This window comes from Micropterus salmoides, unplaced genomic scaffold (genome assembly GCF_014851395.1).
Source record: "Micropterus salmoides isolate LMB-PRFRI ecotype aquatic unplaced genomic scaffold, ASM1485139v1 Ms_hic_scaffold_10, whole genome shotgun sequence".
NCBI classification, from domain to species: Eukaryota; Metazoa; Chordata; class Actinopteri; order Centrarchiformes; family Centrarchidae; genus Micropterus; species Micropterus salmoides.
In genome coordinates this window covers 12439112-12457315 of record NW_024040041.1, presented here as the reverse complement: position 1 = coordinate 12457315, position 18204 = coordinate 12439112, and the positions used below count along the sequence as shown (strand labels likewise).

General features: G+C 41.6%; 1 protein-coding gene across 5 annotated transcripts; it reads right to left on the bottom strand.

Annotated features, from left to right (window-relative positions):
- Positions 1–3150: 3150 nt before the first annotated feature.
- Positions 3151–17979, bottom strand: LOC119886040 (protein FAM83G-like). Of its 5 annotated transcripts, XR_005441422.1 has the most exons (7): positions 17111–17979; positions 15966–16133; positions 10791–10915; positions 7002–10341; positions 6827–6859; positions 6002–6062; positions 5091–5223 (listed from the first exon to the last, which is right to left on the bottom strand). XR_005441422.1 is itself a non-coding variant. In XM_038696526.1 (6 exons), the coding sequence occupies exons 1-5, from the start codon at positions 17561–17563 to the stop codon at positions 6830–6832; spliced, it is 4116 nt and encodes a 1371-aa protein (XP_038552454.1). In that variant the 5' UTR covers positions 17564–17979; the 3' UTR covers positions 5087–5223; positions 6827–6829. The 5 variants fall into 5 exon arrangements, 3 of the variants coding, with proteins under 3 accessions (XP_038552445.1, XP_038552468.1, XP_038552454.1); XM_038696526.1 differs by lacking the exon at positions 6002–6062 and having other exon boundaries at positions 5087–5223; XR_005441421.1 differs by having other exon boundaries at positions 6002–6859.
- Positions 17980–18204: the final 225 nt, after the last annotated feature.

Sequence of the window (18204 nt, the reverse complement as noted above, 5' to 3'; positions counted from 1 at the left end):
TTTCATTTGCTAGTTAACATTTCTTGCTGTAAATTATATTTTAGAAAACTTTTAACAAATGCTTTCAAAAAGTGATGGGGACAAAATCAGCCATTTCAAAATGTGTAAAGTGTAAATGACCCCTGTTGGTTCGGTGGACAGTTAGGACCAGACAGCAGTGTGGAGCTGTGCGCTCGTGTTTACTCCCTTGGAGGAGGGATGGTGTTAAAAGTGTTTCCCTAAACTAAGTGTTCATTGTTGTATTTTCAGTTAAATCTTGTTACATGCTTGCTTTCTCTTTTAAGGAAGTAGTTTTGTGTTGCTGATTGAGTTTAATTTGTCAGTATTATTTAATTGTTAATGAATATCTTTATTTTGGAGTATGTATGTTGGGCTGCTCGCACCCCCCCCCTCAATATTGAAAGTAGTTCGGCCCAGCCCTCCCAGAAGAAAAATCTTTTGCTCAGAATAGTCTTTTCTTTAACTCTTGAGAAAACACTAAGATCTCAATAGTATATCTTTTTGAGATCACTCCAATCTGAATTGTTGCTCCTAAAACCCCTTAGGAGAAAAGGATGAGATGAAGAGAGATTTAGGTTTTGAGACTTGGGTAAGATAAATGGATACTGAATTGAGATTACAATAGGATAAATGAAAGTAACAGATGAGATCTCATCATTGTATCTTTTTGAGTTCATTAATGTCTTACTTATTGCTCCTAAAGAGCAGTTGGAAGCTCTAGGGAGATGTTCGTGAGCTTGATTGTATCACATTACTGTCTGTGCTTAGAGAACCATGCTGGAGGTCCTGAGCTGGATTTGAGGATCAAAAGTAAAAGTGCTATTCTGTATGACAGATACATATTGTATCTCAGTTCTTGCGTGCATTTGGTCCTTAATGAATTGATCTCTAAACATCATGTCAAAGTATTGGGTGTTCCAGTTATGCTGGCTGTGACCTTAACCAATTGGAAAACATGACATTTGAAAGTGCATTATTTTCAATGTCAAAATTTATTTAATTTTTCTCAGTAACTTGTAACAGATAATTAACAATAAATACAATAAGGATTTGAAATTAAGGGGAGTAAAAGTACAAACCCCCATAAAAAGAAAATACTCAGCCTCAAAATTTGACGTAAGTAAAGTACTTGAGTAAAATAACCCCTAAGTGGGTTCACTAAGACAAAACTGAGAAATATCTTGGAGCTTTTTTCTGATCCATATTCTGGACTGAAATTACAGTTATTTAAGATACTGTAGAGATCTCATCCTTTGATCAGAGTAAGACAGAGTGAATGAGTTTTTTGCGACTGAGGCCAATATGAGAAAACTGAGACATATTTGAGAAGAATCATGAGATCCCAGGAGTCATAGTTGAGTTTTCTTTGAGCTGTTTCTCTGATCTCATGGTCCAATGTTCAGGAGACTTAAATTAGACTTATTTAAGATCAGTTAGAGATCTCTTGTTTTGATCAGAGACAGACATAAATGACATTTTATATGGTTGTTTCTCCTGAGATGAATTTGAGAAGTGGGAGAAAAGGCCTTTGGTCTCATCTTGGTATTAAAAGCAACTCATTTGTGTCTAGGAGAAAAGAAGGAAACAACTATGAGACCTCATGTTGGATTTTGCTTTCCTATGCCCTAGACTGACTCGGCCAGCACGGTCGCGGATCATTAGGTAAACATTAGAAAGATGCCAGTATTCAGGGACATTAAACCGTTTAATTTAAAAAATTAATTAATTAATTAAAAAAAAAACATATGAAACTGTAGGCTAATTGATTGTCCCTTCTCTTACTTCTCCAAAATCAAAAATTAGGGGACAAAAAAATTATTTTCAAAAAATAATAATAAATTATTTTTTTTAGGGGTGCTTCAGCACCCCTGAAAATGGTCTAAAATCACCCCTGGTGTTGATCCTGTTGTCTAACTATCCACCAGAAAGCAAAAAATCTTTTTGATTGTAGCATTTGTCAGCATGAGGTGTTTCATTATTTTGTCCAGTCCATGTATCAAATTCTCAACAAATGATTTGGTTTTATTTCGCTAAGAGAGGTTAAAATGATAATTAGTTTTTTAATTATTTGGAGTGAAGCCAACAAGCTAACATCCAGGTATTCTCGCAGATAGTGTGTGAAAATGAGTTGTGTGTGCATGTACAGTTTGTGTCTTTGCACTCCTATCTCTTTCCATATCTCTTCCTCTTGTTACCTAAAAAATGCAAATTCAGATGAGTCAGTCAGGTGTCGGATGCATCCCTTGTCTCTACTTGCATGCCACCAGCTTTTATGGCACACGGAAGCAACTTCTCATAAACTGCAGCCGTCCTTTCACGCATTAAAACTCTCCCACTTCTTTTTACTGTGAAAATAAACAAATCATCTCACCTCCGCTGCAGATTTTCATGCAAATCACACAACCTCAGGAGCCTTTGTGCTCCATCTCTGAATATTACATAACATCAGATAAAAATATCCTTTGAGATCATCTGGAATGTACTATTTACTATTGGAAATTTCTTCACAACACAACAGAACACCGTGTCTGACATGGATTACAACTGATATTTACAGAATTGCAACGTGTTGTGAAAGATGACTGAAGCTTCTAAAACCACAGAGTGGGTCTGTACAGTAACTCTACTCGCCTATTTCTACGCTGAGATAAATCCCAGGCTTAGTTAATCTTCGCCTTTTCTGCTTCAATGATGTCAAGTATCTTAGTTGGCGTGCAGAGCAGCCTTTCACAGCTCCAAACGTCAGCCATCCATGATTTGTAATATCTATATTTTAAATTTTTTTTAAATGAAGACTTGAATTCAGTCCTAGTTTGCACTGGCATAAAATGTGTTTTCATCTAAATACCTTGCTTAAGAACAGACTGGGAAATCCTACCCAAAACATCATGAACACACTCACAGAGCCAAACACTGATATGGGGATTGACTGCAGTCAAATAAAGCTGGTTAGCAGAAAGACGCAAACAAACATTCAGCAAGTGCACAAATCCACTGTCAGACTGGAGCTTTTCTAATTTGCAGCTTTGTTTAACAACTTACAAATGATGTATTCAGCCATGTCCCTGATGTCATCGACAAGTTTATTTGTCCTGCACCAAGTCAAGGGCATCATCTCGTGCACTTTAATAATAATCTGCAGGACATCTGTATCTGTCTTCAGAGCAACAACTTTATTCTGTGTGGTGTTTATTGTGCTCGTCTCTACAGATAACTCAGGCCGTGTTTGGGCACAGTCGCTGTGACTTTTTCTTCAAGGCAAAACAGCATCTTGAATGTAAATAGGATTCAGTGTAAACAAAGAATAAGGCAATAACCAAACTGCTTTAGTCTTTCGGTGTACAGCACACAATTGAAGAAAACAAAATAACCAAAATCTATTTTTGAGACATCTAAAACAATAAGATAAAATTCTACATCAACAGTTTTAACAATCACAACTGTATCATGAGCACTTTGTGATGCACAGACGAGGAAAACCTAGGCTTGTTATAATACAAATATCGGACAAACAGTCCACACAACTCATATAAACAAAATACAAACAGTTTTTCATTTTATTTACCTGTCATTAGGTTAACCATTTTAACATTTACTCATTTTTTGGCTCCCAGAATGTAAAGTGGTGGTAATGAACAGCAAATCCCTGTAACACCATGTTGGAAGAGTGAGTCTGTAGCTTCCAGCAGTTTTCAGCATTGATCCGTGTCACACAAAATACAGTACATCTGTAAATACAGTATATGTGTGCATTTTCATGTAAAAAAAAAAAAAAATAGGTTCACGGCTTTTATGTGATAGTACCTATTTTAAACCTGCATTTTTACAAATCACGCTCACTCATTCAGTGTATTATATAGATATAATATATATATATATGTAGATTTACTATCCTGAATTCTTATTCACACAGCACCACCCTGAGATGCCAGATTACTGTCAAAGATCTGATCTCCCACATCTCCCTTGAAATCGTTCTGAATAAAATAATCCACAGTAAATGTAGGCTATAGCTTATTTAAGACCAGATATAAAAGGAAAACTTCTGGGTTTATATATGCTTTACTTATGTTCTGGAATTTTAATTTGTTTGGTCATATGAATAATTTAAACACATAACATCCACATTCTCACATGAAAATGTGGGACAAAACAAACTCCATTAATTCAAACAATTAATTTAGCATGGCAGCCATGACCTCCTATGGGACAAAACTCCAGCCTCCAGACAGGCAGCTGGATTTTCAACATGAATAGACTTTCAAATGTTTGAGATGAATAAGAATCTCTAGAAATGAGAGGCCAAAAGAAAAAAACCCTTATCCAATCACATTTGGTCTGGTCCAGCAATGAGCAAATGCATAGTGCATAGAAGTGGTTTCAAACTGAAAACTGCTATGTGGAAGTGCGTCTCCAATCAGACAAGATAGGAGCAGGTCAACAACACAAGTTCAAAGTCCAAATATCCATTAAAGCCATTAGTAAAAAGTAACCCTGGGGTGAGAAAGGAGCTGTTGTATAAACAGGACAGATGCTGTAAATTTGTATTTTTTTTTTCAAAGACATATATATAATTTGGCTTGACATGTTACAGTAATTACAGTAAGAGTAAGCAGACTAGCTCATGCTCTTACGTCCCTGTACCGGAGAGCTGGTGCTGCCTCTCTTGCTCTGTGCTGGCAGCTTGCTCATCTTGTCCTTCAGGCCCTTGAGGCTGTACAGCCTGCTAAAAGTGAAGCTAAATGGAGCCCTTCCTTCTTCCTGGCAGTATGCCTCCCTCGCTGACACCGTCTGGTTCTGGGAATGAGGTTGCATGTTAGAGTGTGTGTGAAAAACAGAGGACTGGGGTTTTGAGATAGGATTGAGTGACTGTCCAGCTCTCGCCCTGCCCTGCGCTGTTAGAGGCTGACGAGAGAGGAGGCTCTGCTGGCTGTGGGAAATTTCGGCCTTCTTCCGGCCAGCTGCACACCCGACAGCGCCCACTGCCACTGGAGGAGGTGGTCTGGATGGCGGTCTGCGAGGAGATGATGTGTTATCTAAGACCTGGAAACTAGAGTGGAGAACCTTGCTCTCTGCCTGGTTCAGCTGACGGCCTGCCCAGGGACGAGACCCCAAAAGCTGGTGGCCTGAGAGGGGCCGAGGGGATCTGGATGGTCGGGAAGGGGATGTCGCTCTACTGCCTTGCTGCTGTCCTCGGGGAGGTCTGGGAGGAGTATGCAAAAGCTAGGCGAAAGAAAGAGCAGGAAATGGAGATCAGAAGGACTGTATAATGTAATTATAATGAGGCATCAATACATTTGATTAGGGTTTATTATTATTATATATTAACACAAATTTCTCATATTGTTTTCTGTTAGTATTAGTATGCTGGCAACTGATCAACTATAGAGTGTAAATGTTTACACTCACAAATGTAGTGCCGAGTGACATGAAATCTTTGTTGCAAACGGAAAAGAGAGGTACTTGGGTGCAAATGTGAGATTGGCTTTGTTTTCACTTTTGTTAACATTACCATACTGAGTTTAAACATGCCAACAACACTATACTGGCTTCAATAGACTTTTCAGATAAACTATGCCAATAAATGTTACACTATCAATCTTTTACAGTTCATTAATATTGACTCAGTGTGAACATGCACAGCGCTTCATTACAAGTGTGTCACTTTAATTCACACACAGTCTTCCTTGTTCAATAATGAAAAAGTGTTGTGTGTTTCAACTTAGTGACGCTCTGGTGATGCATACTTGAGAGACCTAGATATACACACACGAGAACAGAAGTGGTAAACTTGCATAGCACACTGCACAATAAAAAGATAGATGCACAAACATTTGACACTAAATTGCATTTAAAAAAGGCACACGCACACACTGACTTTATTAAATTTGACTGTTCGAGCAGGCTTTGGAACTGACTGAGCATCAACAGATCAGAGCTAATTGTGGTTACACCTCACTGACACGTCAGACTTAAGCTGAAATTTTGCACCAGGTCTCACCTCCGACCAGGACAATTTGATGATTTATAGTTAGATGAGAAGATTGATAACACTCTCATGCCTGTATGAAATGAAATGAAATTAATATGAAGCTACCGCAGATAGCAGGCAGTCACTTTAGCTTAGCACAAAGACTGGAAACATGGGAAAACAGCTGTAACAATATTCATCTACCAGCACCTGTAAAAAGAACTTATTAACATGTTACAAAAACGATAAATCACCATTTTACAGATAGTCAGACACACAGATCCAAGCTCGCTTTCGTGATGAGACTCACTAACTATAAAGGTTAACCAAAGAAACACCAATAGGAGGGATAAAATACTTTCTCTTCATCTAACCCAGTTAAACTACTTTCACCACTTGACTACAGTTAATGAAATATAGTGAAGGGGTAATTTCGGTATTTTTTACACCTGGGCTCAATTTTCAGTCGAAATGACTAGTGGGTTCAAAACATTTTCAACGAGATCTGTGCAGTAGATGGTGAGAACTGTCTCTGAGCGAGACATCTGTTTCTGGTTAAAAACAAGGCGCGTCAGTGGGTATTACTCGGATCATTTCCGTGATGTTGTCAGACACCTGGAATAACGGTCAGAGCCTTTCAGTGGCAAATAGAAGCACTTTTTTTGGACGTAATTTTGACAGATTTGCCCGCTGACGGCTAACGTCATCTACTCCACGGATTCCAAAAGTTTTTGTACCGACAAGTTAATTCGACTCCAAAATATTTGAAAATAAGGCCCAGGTTTAAAAAAAACAAAAATTGCCATTTAAAGATGTACAGCATGTCCCCTCAAAAAACAGATAAACTGTTCTTACCCTTTATGTCACTGGTGTACGCTGAACAGAATACTGCAAAATGATTAGAAAATTAAAAAAGTACAAATGACCTTGGTTAGATTAACCTGAATGGTGGTGCATTGTTATTTTTGTTTGATGACGGGAATTATTATGAAAATAAATATGAAACCTTCTGTTGCCTTACTGTTCATACCTTCTGTCCCTCTGTCTCTCTAGTTGACAGGGGCATTTCTTTCCTCTCCAAGCCGCTGGGTCCTAAAGCCACCCGGTCCACTGTCTTCTCTTTGTCTGGTGTCTCACCCTCCACAGAAAGCTTTTTTGGATTACGGTCAACTGTGGTCAATCGCTTTGGCTCTGCTCCTTCACTGGTTAATTCTCCTGGAGTCACTCCGTCGACTGGCTTCTCTACTGCTGATTGGTTTAGCGCCCTCTTTCTCTTGGGGGCTTGAGGTTGGCTCTCCTTGTTTTTTTCTACTTCCCCTGTCGAATCTTTTCCTTGTTTAAAGTGATTTGCTGCTCTCTTAGTTTCCTCGCTGCCTCGCCTCTCTGTGCCATCATCAAAATTCCCCCCATTTCTTTCATTTGCAGTTTCTTCCTCCTCTCCAATTTTCACTTCATTCTCAACTAAAGAAGATGAAGAGGAGACTCTAGAAGGCCCAGACAAACTCTGTGCTTCACTGCAAGAGGTATTCTTGTCTGCAGTGCCTAATTTAGCAACTTGTGTGCTATGGTTATTGTATGCAGGACTAGTTGTTGTTGTAGCATTGGGAGTATTTGTGTGTGTGAAGCTAAAATGATCTTCTATTGTCCCGTGGTTGGGATAAGCCACTTGATCAAAAACAGACTCGTGGGTAGGAGAGTCGCTACATTCATAATACTCCTCTGAAGTGGTGGAGAGAGGAGAGACATACCCTTCGCTAACGTCAGCTGTAGGCGTTTGAAAGTCTGGAGTATATGACCGTGGATCTGGAGTGTGGATTCGTGAGTCTGGGGTGGGCGTGCGTGGAAAAAATCCGTCTGGAGTTGGAGTGCGTGTGAGAGCTGGGATCGGTCGCGATTCTCCATCGGGCGTGGGTGGAAACAAGTCGGGCAATTGTGTGTCGGAGAGATGTAAGTGCAGGGTTTTTTCAGGTTTGTGCATGCTTCCCCGTGCTTTAGGAATTTGTTCTTGAAAGGCGTTGTGTGTGTTACGTTTTGCAGTATTTGGCATACTGTCTGTGCAGTGTGCTGGTGTGAGACTTGGATTAGCTTGCTGGCCGTGTGTGTTTGCAGCAGATGTGTGTGTGCTCTCACCAGCACTGTTTTTTGATATGAATGGGTTGCGTGTGGCAGAAACAGGAGTGTGTGATGGAGCTTTTGAAGAGTCCACAGTCTCTAATATACCTATATCATGTGGAGTCAATTCACTATATGATATTCTCTGAAGTTCAAGGGCTCTTGCTTGATATATTTTGCATTGTGTCACACTCTTACCGTTTTCATTTGGCACTTCAGCCAACTCATAGCCTGTTACAGCTCTACCCGGGGCCTTGGTCCCCGTCTGTACTGTGGTGGCACAGTCTGTCTGTGGGGTTGATTTGCAGTCTATTGACTTCAAAGTCTTGGGCTCAACATCTTCTGGAATTATTTCTTGAATATTGACACTCTCTGCCTTTGGTGCATCAGAAATAAAAACATCGGACTGGGCTTCTAGGTTGGTTCCAGCAACCACTTGCATTCCTGCTCTGTCACCATGTAGTCCAACTGCTTTCTCATTCTTGGTCTCGTGGGAAGTCCCACTCTGTTTTTGTTGTGGAGCTTCTCCAATATTTCCTGTGTTCTCTGCATCTTTTTGTGCTCCTGTTGACCTGTCACTGTTGTTCTGCAGTTCGGGGACAGTCTCAAGGTCTTTTTCAGGCAATGTCTGCACCACGTTTGCTACAGCAGACTCATTGTGGACCCCTAGCGCCCCTGTGCTGGTCGCAGGCCTCCGGACAACACTGAACTCCGGCAGCTTCTGTTCATTGCTGATGACGCCGTCTTTGATGACCAGCTGTATGGTACGAGGTTTAGGGATTGGGGGAGTTGAGGTCAAAGATGGGGATGCTGAGGCGGAAGGGAGGGGAGGATTAAGAGTTGTAGAAGAAGAGGTAAGATGAGGAAGGGAAGGAGGAGAGCTGATGGAGGAAGGAGCACAGGCACTGGTAGCTGTGCTTGTAGTAATGGAGCCATGGTTATTTTCAGAAAGAGAGGAAGAGCTGACAAACTGAGGGCACATGGCAGAGGTAGAGGAGGAGGACACGTAGTGGTTGACGGTGGGATTCTGGGTGTTAAGAGTCATTTCAGAGGAGTTTTGTGGCTGCACGTGAACAGCCTCTGCGTGTGAATCTGAATGTGGCAACATCGTCTTTGTTTGTGCGCGTTGTTCTGTGTTTGAGTTCCAGTTAGTGGGACCACGCGGTAGTGCAGGTTGTGTACTGTCTGGCTTCAGCTTGCGTGTGGTTTGCACAACAGCACTCTGTAATCTTAAACTAGTTTCTGCTTCTTTTTTGGTGTTCAGTCCAGTGAGGGAGTCGGGCTGAGGATGTGTGGTGACAGTTTGTGTGGTGTGTGACGGCCTCCCAGCGTTAGGACCGGATGCTTTGCTGCTGGATTGGGGAGGTGCGTGTGCATTGAGGTGAGGCGTGGTGTTGTGGCTTGCTTCTTGGTTGGTGGGTGTGTTGGAATGCAGTTTATTCTCAGTGTTGAGAGTCTTAGTAGTGTCAGATTCACACTTAGGCCCAGATGCAGGTGATTTGTGTTCACCTGCCTCTGTTTTACTTTCAATGTCACCAGGCCCTGCATTGAGTTGCGATGGCTGAGCTCTGTCTACCACCACCTCCTCAGCCTTGGTGTTGTCTTGTGCTGGTTGGAGTTTATTCATTTCCTCATGTTTGTCAGTAGGCTTCCTGGGCTTGGCGACCTCTGGCAGGGTTTCCTTAGGCATACTGAATGGACTGCTAAACCTGATCGCTTGGCTGGTTTCAAACATCTCAGATCTCTGTAGGTGGAACTGAGTTGGTTTGCTGGAATCACGAATGTTAATGAACCCAATTACATCACTGGGGGGGTCAGGCTCTGGCCAGATGGGCAGATATGACATCAAACATGCTTTCTCAAGGTTGGTGAGTCCAGGGTGGATGGGGGGAGCCTCCTTTATTGCTTCCTTACTAGCTCTCCTCCGTCCCCTTTTCTTGGTTTCTGGGACCTCTGGATTTTGAGTCTCTTTGGTGCTGTTTTGGCCAGCGGGAGGGGTGGGACTGGGGTTGCCTAAAGTAACCAGGGCATACTTGGGGTTGTATAGTTTCCTAGCAAGAGCAGCAGAAGGAGGGGTCACTGCGGCTGGCTGTGGGGGGGGCTCCACTTCCGGTTCAGGCTCCGTGGCGACCTGCCGGACATCCACCAAATTGGAGGTCGCATAGAGGAAACGAAACAGCCTGTCGAAGGCCTCCACTGCCTGGCCTGTAACCACAGTGATGAGATTTCTCTCCAGCCGCGATGACATCCAAGTGAAACTAAAGAAAACACAGCAAAAAACAACTTTAAAGTACACCAGGACATTACAAAGCAAACACATCTTCATTGAAAATATATATAGGCCAAGTAAACAGCAATAACTGAACTACAATTTAGACTACAATTCCTACACAGTTCGTCTGATGTGCATGGTACCTTCCTCAAATTAATCTGAGCCAAAAGTGAGCGTGTCATTGTCCAGTTACTTTGGGACTGCTCCGTACATGCGTTTATTTCTCTTGTGCATTGGATACATTTACAACCCGTTTGTCTAGTATGTAGAGAATGCCACTGAACATTACAGTGCATTATTTATCTGTGCCACGCTCACATAAAACAAAGATAGGTGGGGCACAAAGATATTTTCTGTTTCTTTCACGGCTACTCTCTTTCTCACGCTCACTGACAAACACACGCACGCGCACACACACACACAAAGTGCACTGACCTGTACGACCCAGACACAGCTTTGTCTCCGTCAATAAACATGAATCTGTGTCCCATTCGCCCTCTGACCTTGGTGGAGGACCGAGTGTAGAACTCCACTCCTTCTGTGCAGCGTACACGAAGGTGCTGCAACACACACATGGACACACACACACACACACACACACACACACACACACACACACACACACACACACACACACACACACACACACACACACACACACACACACACACACACACACACACACACACACACACACACACACACACACACACACACACACACACACACACACACACTTTATAATCTGTAACCTGTGTTATATATAAGGCTGTAAAACAATGTCAGATGACTTAATCTTGTACTTTCACGTAACATTGCGACATTCTATATATAAGTCAAGAAAACAGGAAACTTATACAGAAAATACAATCACAACAAACACTCTAGGTTCAAGCGTACAAAGAAAAAAAATTATTTGGTGACCATTCCTTTTTTACTGTAATGTGTTTCAATTCTTAAAGAAAGTGTGCTTACAAGCTCCCAAATAGGCACAAATCTGTGATTCGTCAATATTTTCTTACATGAATTTGTTTGTACTTGTTGCAAATAAATTTTGAAATGCCTCAGACAATAGGCACAAATGATTAAGACCCAGCTGTCTTACAAAATGTACACACACACACACAATTTTAAATTAAATGCATATCATATTAAAACAGCATACGTTAAAAATACCTTTAATTACCTTTAATAAACAACAATATCTAAAACCATTAATTTACTAATGCATGGGCAAATGTATTCAATAACTGTGAAAATAACACCATTTAATCTTCATCAGTTATAGTCATAATTAAAATATTCAACTAAACTGATGCATGATTCTTATTCCCCAACATACGCAAAGTGGTAAACACAAAAATGGCCGGTGAGCATGTGTCATGTATCCGACGGTAACCTTGCATGTGCACATATCAGAAATGAGACCCAATATCATCTGTAAAGCACATGTTAGGTAAACAGATAATAATGACAACAAATTAAGTCAAATTTCTTGAACTATGATGAAGTTTCTCATGTGCGCATCTACCCATATAAACAAGCAGCTGTAGTCAACTGTCGCCGCCCTTAATTTCAGCAAATGACTCCACATTTTCAAACTGCTGAGCAATTACCCATACCACATCCAATGTAAGTACTGTGATTATTTTTAATGGCCATGGATTCTGATCTAATCTCTGTCTTGTCTTTACTTGATTCGAGTGCTGCATTAAACGCCATGGACCACACCATCCTCCTACTAGACTTATCTGTGTTAGTTTTTGTTGGAACTTGCATATTTTGCACTGTGAAATAAACACCATGTATACTGTAAAAAAATACTTCCGTATCAGGCGTCCCTGAGATTTAAGTCTGGTGTCCCGCAGAGGTCAATCCTCTGTCCACTTAGAATGTTTCCTAAATTTTCCTACATGTGTGTCTGTATAGCTTTACAACGATATCTTTATTGAGAGGCAGTGCTAACATTTAACTAACATTCATGGTAACACATGGGTGGTACAGTTTATGGTGCTGTAGTCATAAAAGACTCTAACAGTGTTTCAGATAAGAGATTACACATGAAAGGTACCTCAAGCACTTTCTCTTTCAAGTTTTTGTCAGTTCTCTCCCTCTGACTCACTTCTTGTGTATTCTTTTATTTCTTTACAGCCGTGCTCACCAATATCTATCCTTAATGATTCTCAAAAATACAAAAACTGCATACCATTTTCAGTCCACATTTCAAAAGCTCCTGCCATAGACAAATGCCCATTTTTAATTGAATTTGGAGGACATCTACTGCAGACCTTGGTATCCCATAATCCATTGTTTGTCCACAGTTATTTATGTGTTTGAGTGGTAAACTTGTGAAGTCAGTACATACCATGTGGTAGGTTTTTACAAGGCGTTTCGTTTATGTTGGTGATCAGCCAATGGTACCTCTTTGGTGTTAATAAATAATATGCCTTATTTATGGGGTTAATTTATTCTGTTAATAAAAGTGAAAAGAAATCTGGGATTGAAAACAACGCAACAAAAACTGCTAGAGCTACAATGTGAAATGTGAAAATAAGTTTTAAGTCACAGCTTTAGTGAGGCTATATTGTCTGTTTTTGGTTTGTGTTTCTTATTATATAAAGTTAAATGGGCAAATCTTCTAGAGGCAGAGATTCTGTGAGGTGTGGTTCTGCTGTTTGGTCCGATTAACTGTCAGTCCTATCCTGCCAAAACTCTGGGAATATAACCAGTTGTCTTGATGAAGAAAATTATTCCTGGCGTGGCTTGACTCACAGTAGAAACACTTGTTTTCCTCATTCCTTTGGATCCACCCTTAACTTTCTCTCTCCCTCGGTACATTCTTCTGGCAAACTGATTAGATCAAACCAGCAAGCTGCATTACTGTGTGTATGCAAACTTTGGATGATGAGCGCTTCAGCTGTCGTAGAAAGGATTTTATGTGACAATACCACCAAACAAGCTTTAATAACAAAGCATACTGTAGCCTCAACCCAACTCATGGTTTTGTTCATTTTATAAAAATACTCTCAGTCCACATCTGACTGAGTGAAGGGTGTTTTAGAGTTGCAACCTGTCCAGAAACCCCCTCAGACAACTGAGGAGTAAGAAGAATGTGGCACCTCTTTGCTGACATACTCATCTCACCACTCATCAGCTCCTCCTCCCTGCCTGTCTATCCACTCCTCCACCTACACTCCCTTGTGTCACTCACAGTAAAACCTCAAGCTGTCTTCAAGCTGTCACACATGCCTTCTACTCTCCTTGCCAATCATCCACTCATTCAGTGGCCTCGGCTTGCCCCCCCCCAACAGACTCATCACTTTGTGAGATTTTGGGTTAGCTGCTCGTCACAGTTCTGGATCGTAACTGCCACTTGTACAGCTGTACACTGGGCTGTCCCATTTTCTGGGATGCTACATAATAACCGCAGTGACAGGCTTCTGTCAGAGACTTAAATGGTTATACAGTTTTCTTTGGCAGAATAGGATCTGCTCCACAGGCTGCTCTCCAGTGAACCAAAGTGTCAGTGTTTGATTTATCACAATAAATCTCTCCTGTGCTCTAAAGGCCAGACCCCAGCACACATGCAGTTTATAACGGAGATATGGATACATAAAACATTTGGCAAGTGTGCTCTAAGTGTGCCAGCTATCAAACTCACCTCCTTTAGCTCCACTTAAACAAAAGATCCATTAGTTAACACACAGCATGTAACAACAAGCGTCAGTATGTGATATGAGTCGGTTTGGGTTAAAACAATGATGGCTTTGCATGTATTTCTGCAGGTGCATGATGCCTGAGTGGTACACCTGTGCCGTGTTGACAACTGCATGTGAACTAAAATCCTGCCCAAAGCTGCCTGTGATAACAGATCCCTTAAAGGATCTGTTATCACAGGCAGTTTTGGGCAACCTTAAAGGAAAGCTGTGTTTACTTAATGCATAGGCATTCTGCTTTATAATATTTGACTAAATGTAGGGAAACTTGAGGCTACGTGTGCGCTGCGCAGCTGTATCTATGTATGCAGCTGTATTGCATTAAGAAAACGTGATTGAGACATCCCTAAAAATGTAAGTAAAAACAACAAAATGCCAGATGCAGTTGCAATGAAAATAAAACATCCAACAGCCTCCTCAGTTATATGTCATATGTTCATATTTATAAAGTGCAAACTGCCACATGAGACTGTGACATTCTCTGCTTGTAATCCAGATACAGATGGTATTGGAAGTCCTTCAGGCTGTTACTGCCTTTGTGTTCCACTTTAATAATTCCTCCAAGGCATTAACTGGCAGAGGGGAGTGTGTGCCTCTTCTTGTATATCTGTATGATCTGTGTGTGTGTGTGTGTTAGTGTCAATATGTCTGTCCACACAATTTGCACTTGTGTGCCCACCCCATGTGCAAACACCTTGTGTCCGTCTGTGTTTCTTAACATCTCTTGAGGCCCTTAACAGCTTTCTGCATCTTCAGTGTCTCATCTACAGATCTAAACCACAGTATACCCTAACATTAAATATCACTTTGAACATAATTTGTTAAGCACATTGGGAGCCACTGTGGGACTTTTCCAACACTGCCTCTGCTGTATGGTGGATTTTCTAAATGATCTCCCCGGAGGAAGTAGAAACAATGCAGCACTGAGGCGAACAAGTCAGACTTCCACCTATCAAATAATGCACAGTTGATGCGAACCATTAAATGCCTATCAACTGCAGTTCACCTGAGATGTTCATATTGGCTGACCTGAGTAAAAACAATCATGGCTTGGCAGCTTGGCAGCTTTATGTCTTAAGAATACAATTCACTGAAGATATAGTTTTCCCTGTAACTCACTTGTATGCGTCCCTACATGTCCAAAATGTGTTATGGTAACCAGCCAATTATGAAATAAAACACTGACTGCAAACACAAGGAGGTAAAAGATTAATCTATGGTACAGTGCCAGCTGGAAGGGTTTGCGGGTTAAGTGTGTGTGTGAGTGAGAGAGAGACAGATAGAGAAAGTGAGAGATGGCATGTGCTTTCACTCATCCCTGCATAACAAACATCTCTTGACTTCAATTGCTTGTCGTTCTTTCACAAGATAATCTGTACTTATTTTGTTACACACAACAGTGCCTTACAGATGTTTTTCCAGTCTCAAAACGAGGTGATCATCTCTGCATTTTCCGAACATCTGGAAATCCCCCACCCCTGCTATTCAATGGTCAAAGAACCCTCTCCATCAGTAAAACATCTACTTTCTATGAAGGAACTATAACATTCTATCCTGACACAATTGATAACGAACTTTCATTTTCTGCTAGCTTATTATTCTGGTTATCGTGGCAATTACTGGCCAGAGTGCCATGAAATTTGGGTATTATTCTCACAGGATGGATGTTAATGTTTTTAACCATCGGGATACAGTGCTCACTTGTGCAAAAGAACTATAAAAATAAATGAGAATATTGCCATGCAAGTAACTAATCATATACTGACTCCCCAGGTGAAGAATGGTGGATTTAGATTTTTTAGACTTGTTTTATTTTTGAAGTACAGCCAAGCCTTGCTCTTTGATACTTGATGCTAAATGTCAGGCTGCTATGCAAAAGGATCAAGTGGCTCACCTTGAGGTGTCCAGCATGCATGTTGGCCCTCTGACACATGGACAGGAAATGAGGTAGTGTTGTACGGTCCAACAGGATGTAGACAGAAACCCTCCTCTTAAAACCCGCATCGAGCAAATCTCTAAAGATGTCAACATCAGTGAAAACATCCATTACGACTGCTATTACCTGGAGACAAATACAGACAACAAACATCACACACGGGAAAAAACTCTTTCACAAATGCACACATACCAGTGCACAGATTATGAATGCAAATAAGTAAATACATAAACACACTTTATTACAATGCAGTTGGATCAAGCCTCAGGCATGAAGTCAAAATGTAAACCCTATTTCTGCCAAAACCACTAAGATTCAACTTGTTCCACAGGTTTAAGTAAAATATGATAACACAAGTTTTCCTTAAGGGAAGTTATGTGGGCTTTTTATTTCTGTCAGAAGCTTTTCAAGATAATGCCCATAGGATGTTTCAGTCAAATAATACATGTTCACTGTGAACAGCTGGTAAGAAATAAAACATGCCATAAATGTAGGCCTTCAGCTGCATGAACAGACAGAAGCGCACACTGATACACACATGGCCTGGCAGTAATGCACACATTCATGCAAATATACATAACACAAATGCTTGCATTTTGCTAGCCACAGTTACAGCTGTGCAGCACTTATTTTCCTCTGATAAAGCCGCTTAATCGAGTTGCACTTTACTCTTGTCTTGTTTGTATCTTTTGGTCAACAGTCTGTACTCTGACCTTAGACTGACTGAGTAACATGGTAACAGTCATGTCAACATTATAGTTAATCTTCAGTAAGGGCTGATAAATCCTCAAATTCATAGAAGCTTGTAAGAATGAATTGAAACCAGCACCAGACATTCATTGACCCCGGACATTCATTGATTCAGAAGCACCACGGGAGAGCAAAGACCGTAAGCCTACAACAGACACAAACATTGACTAAATGCGCCGATTAGGTCTATTGATCTTTTCAGAAAGCAGAGACAGACATCTCAACTGGTTAATCTTTATCACTACTTTGGTTTATATGTTAACTGTAGTTGCTTAATTTAATTAGAAAGTAAACATTAGAATCTGGCTTAAACAAACAAACAAACTATTTTGTCCGTTAAAGGCCCAACATACCTTTTGCGCCTGCGCAATCATTTTTCTCACAATCTCTTTGATATGCGCCTGACCTTCGAGCGGTGGCTGCGAGTACATGGTAGTGCGCGTCACTCCCCGGTAAGCATCGCTGTCCGGCCAGCCCAGGTCCATCTGCGGGACGGACGTGTCCGACAGCTCGGGCCAGTAGTGCAGTGACAGCGGGGGCTCGTCGTCCTCGGCACTCTCCGGGAAGAGCGCCGAGCCCGGGTCATAGGGCTCCGCCGCCCCGGTGAGAGTTTCCAGCTCGGGGTCTGAGAGGAAACCCCGCAGGCCACGAGCCTCCAAGTACTTAAAAAACGCCTCGCGACCATCCTTCAGGAGAGCCTCCAGCGCGAGCCGCTGGTCTTCGCAGTACAGGAACTCCGGTTTGGACTCGTGCGTCCGCGGGTTCACATGGTTATCATCCAGGCACTGTATCTGGGACAGAGCCATGTCTCGAGCACAAAATAGGTTACCTAACAAGAAACAGCTGTAAAAGCTTCACGGGCCAGTTCCTCTAAACTCCTCCAGACTTTTGCTAAAGAAAGCTGCTTAAAGGCGTTTTAATTCCTCCTCTGTGGTTTAAAAAGCTGAGCAGTTTAGCCCCGGACTTGTTACACATTACGCCGTGTATTTCCCTACTTCGCTTGCAATTCCTTTTTGCAGCCATGGTGCATTAACACTCAGCCATTACCATTCTTGTCTTGAAGGAGTTGACCGGCCAGTCAGAGAGCAAGTGATAGAGTGAGGAGTAAGTGAGTGACACCCCGCCGGTAGCACCGCCCGACAGGTGTGACCCTGACAGGCAAAACAGCAACCCAGACACACCTTTGTCACCTGACCGGTAGGGCTTCCCAACTATATGTCTAAGCTGTGGCGTGAAATAGGTTTGACGGGAGAAATTAAATGATTAACGACCCCACCCCTCCCTTTTCAAAACCCCACTAAATCATTAGGCTGCTAGTTCATCCTTTACACACATGAGACACCAGCAGATCATAGCCTACATAACTACACCATGCTGTTTTACCTGTTCTGTCATGTTTCCTAACTCTTGCCAGGATCAGCAGGGAGAAGTATGTGTTTAGGAAAGG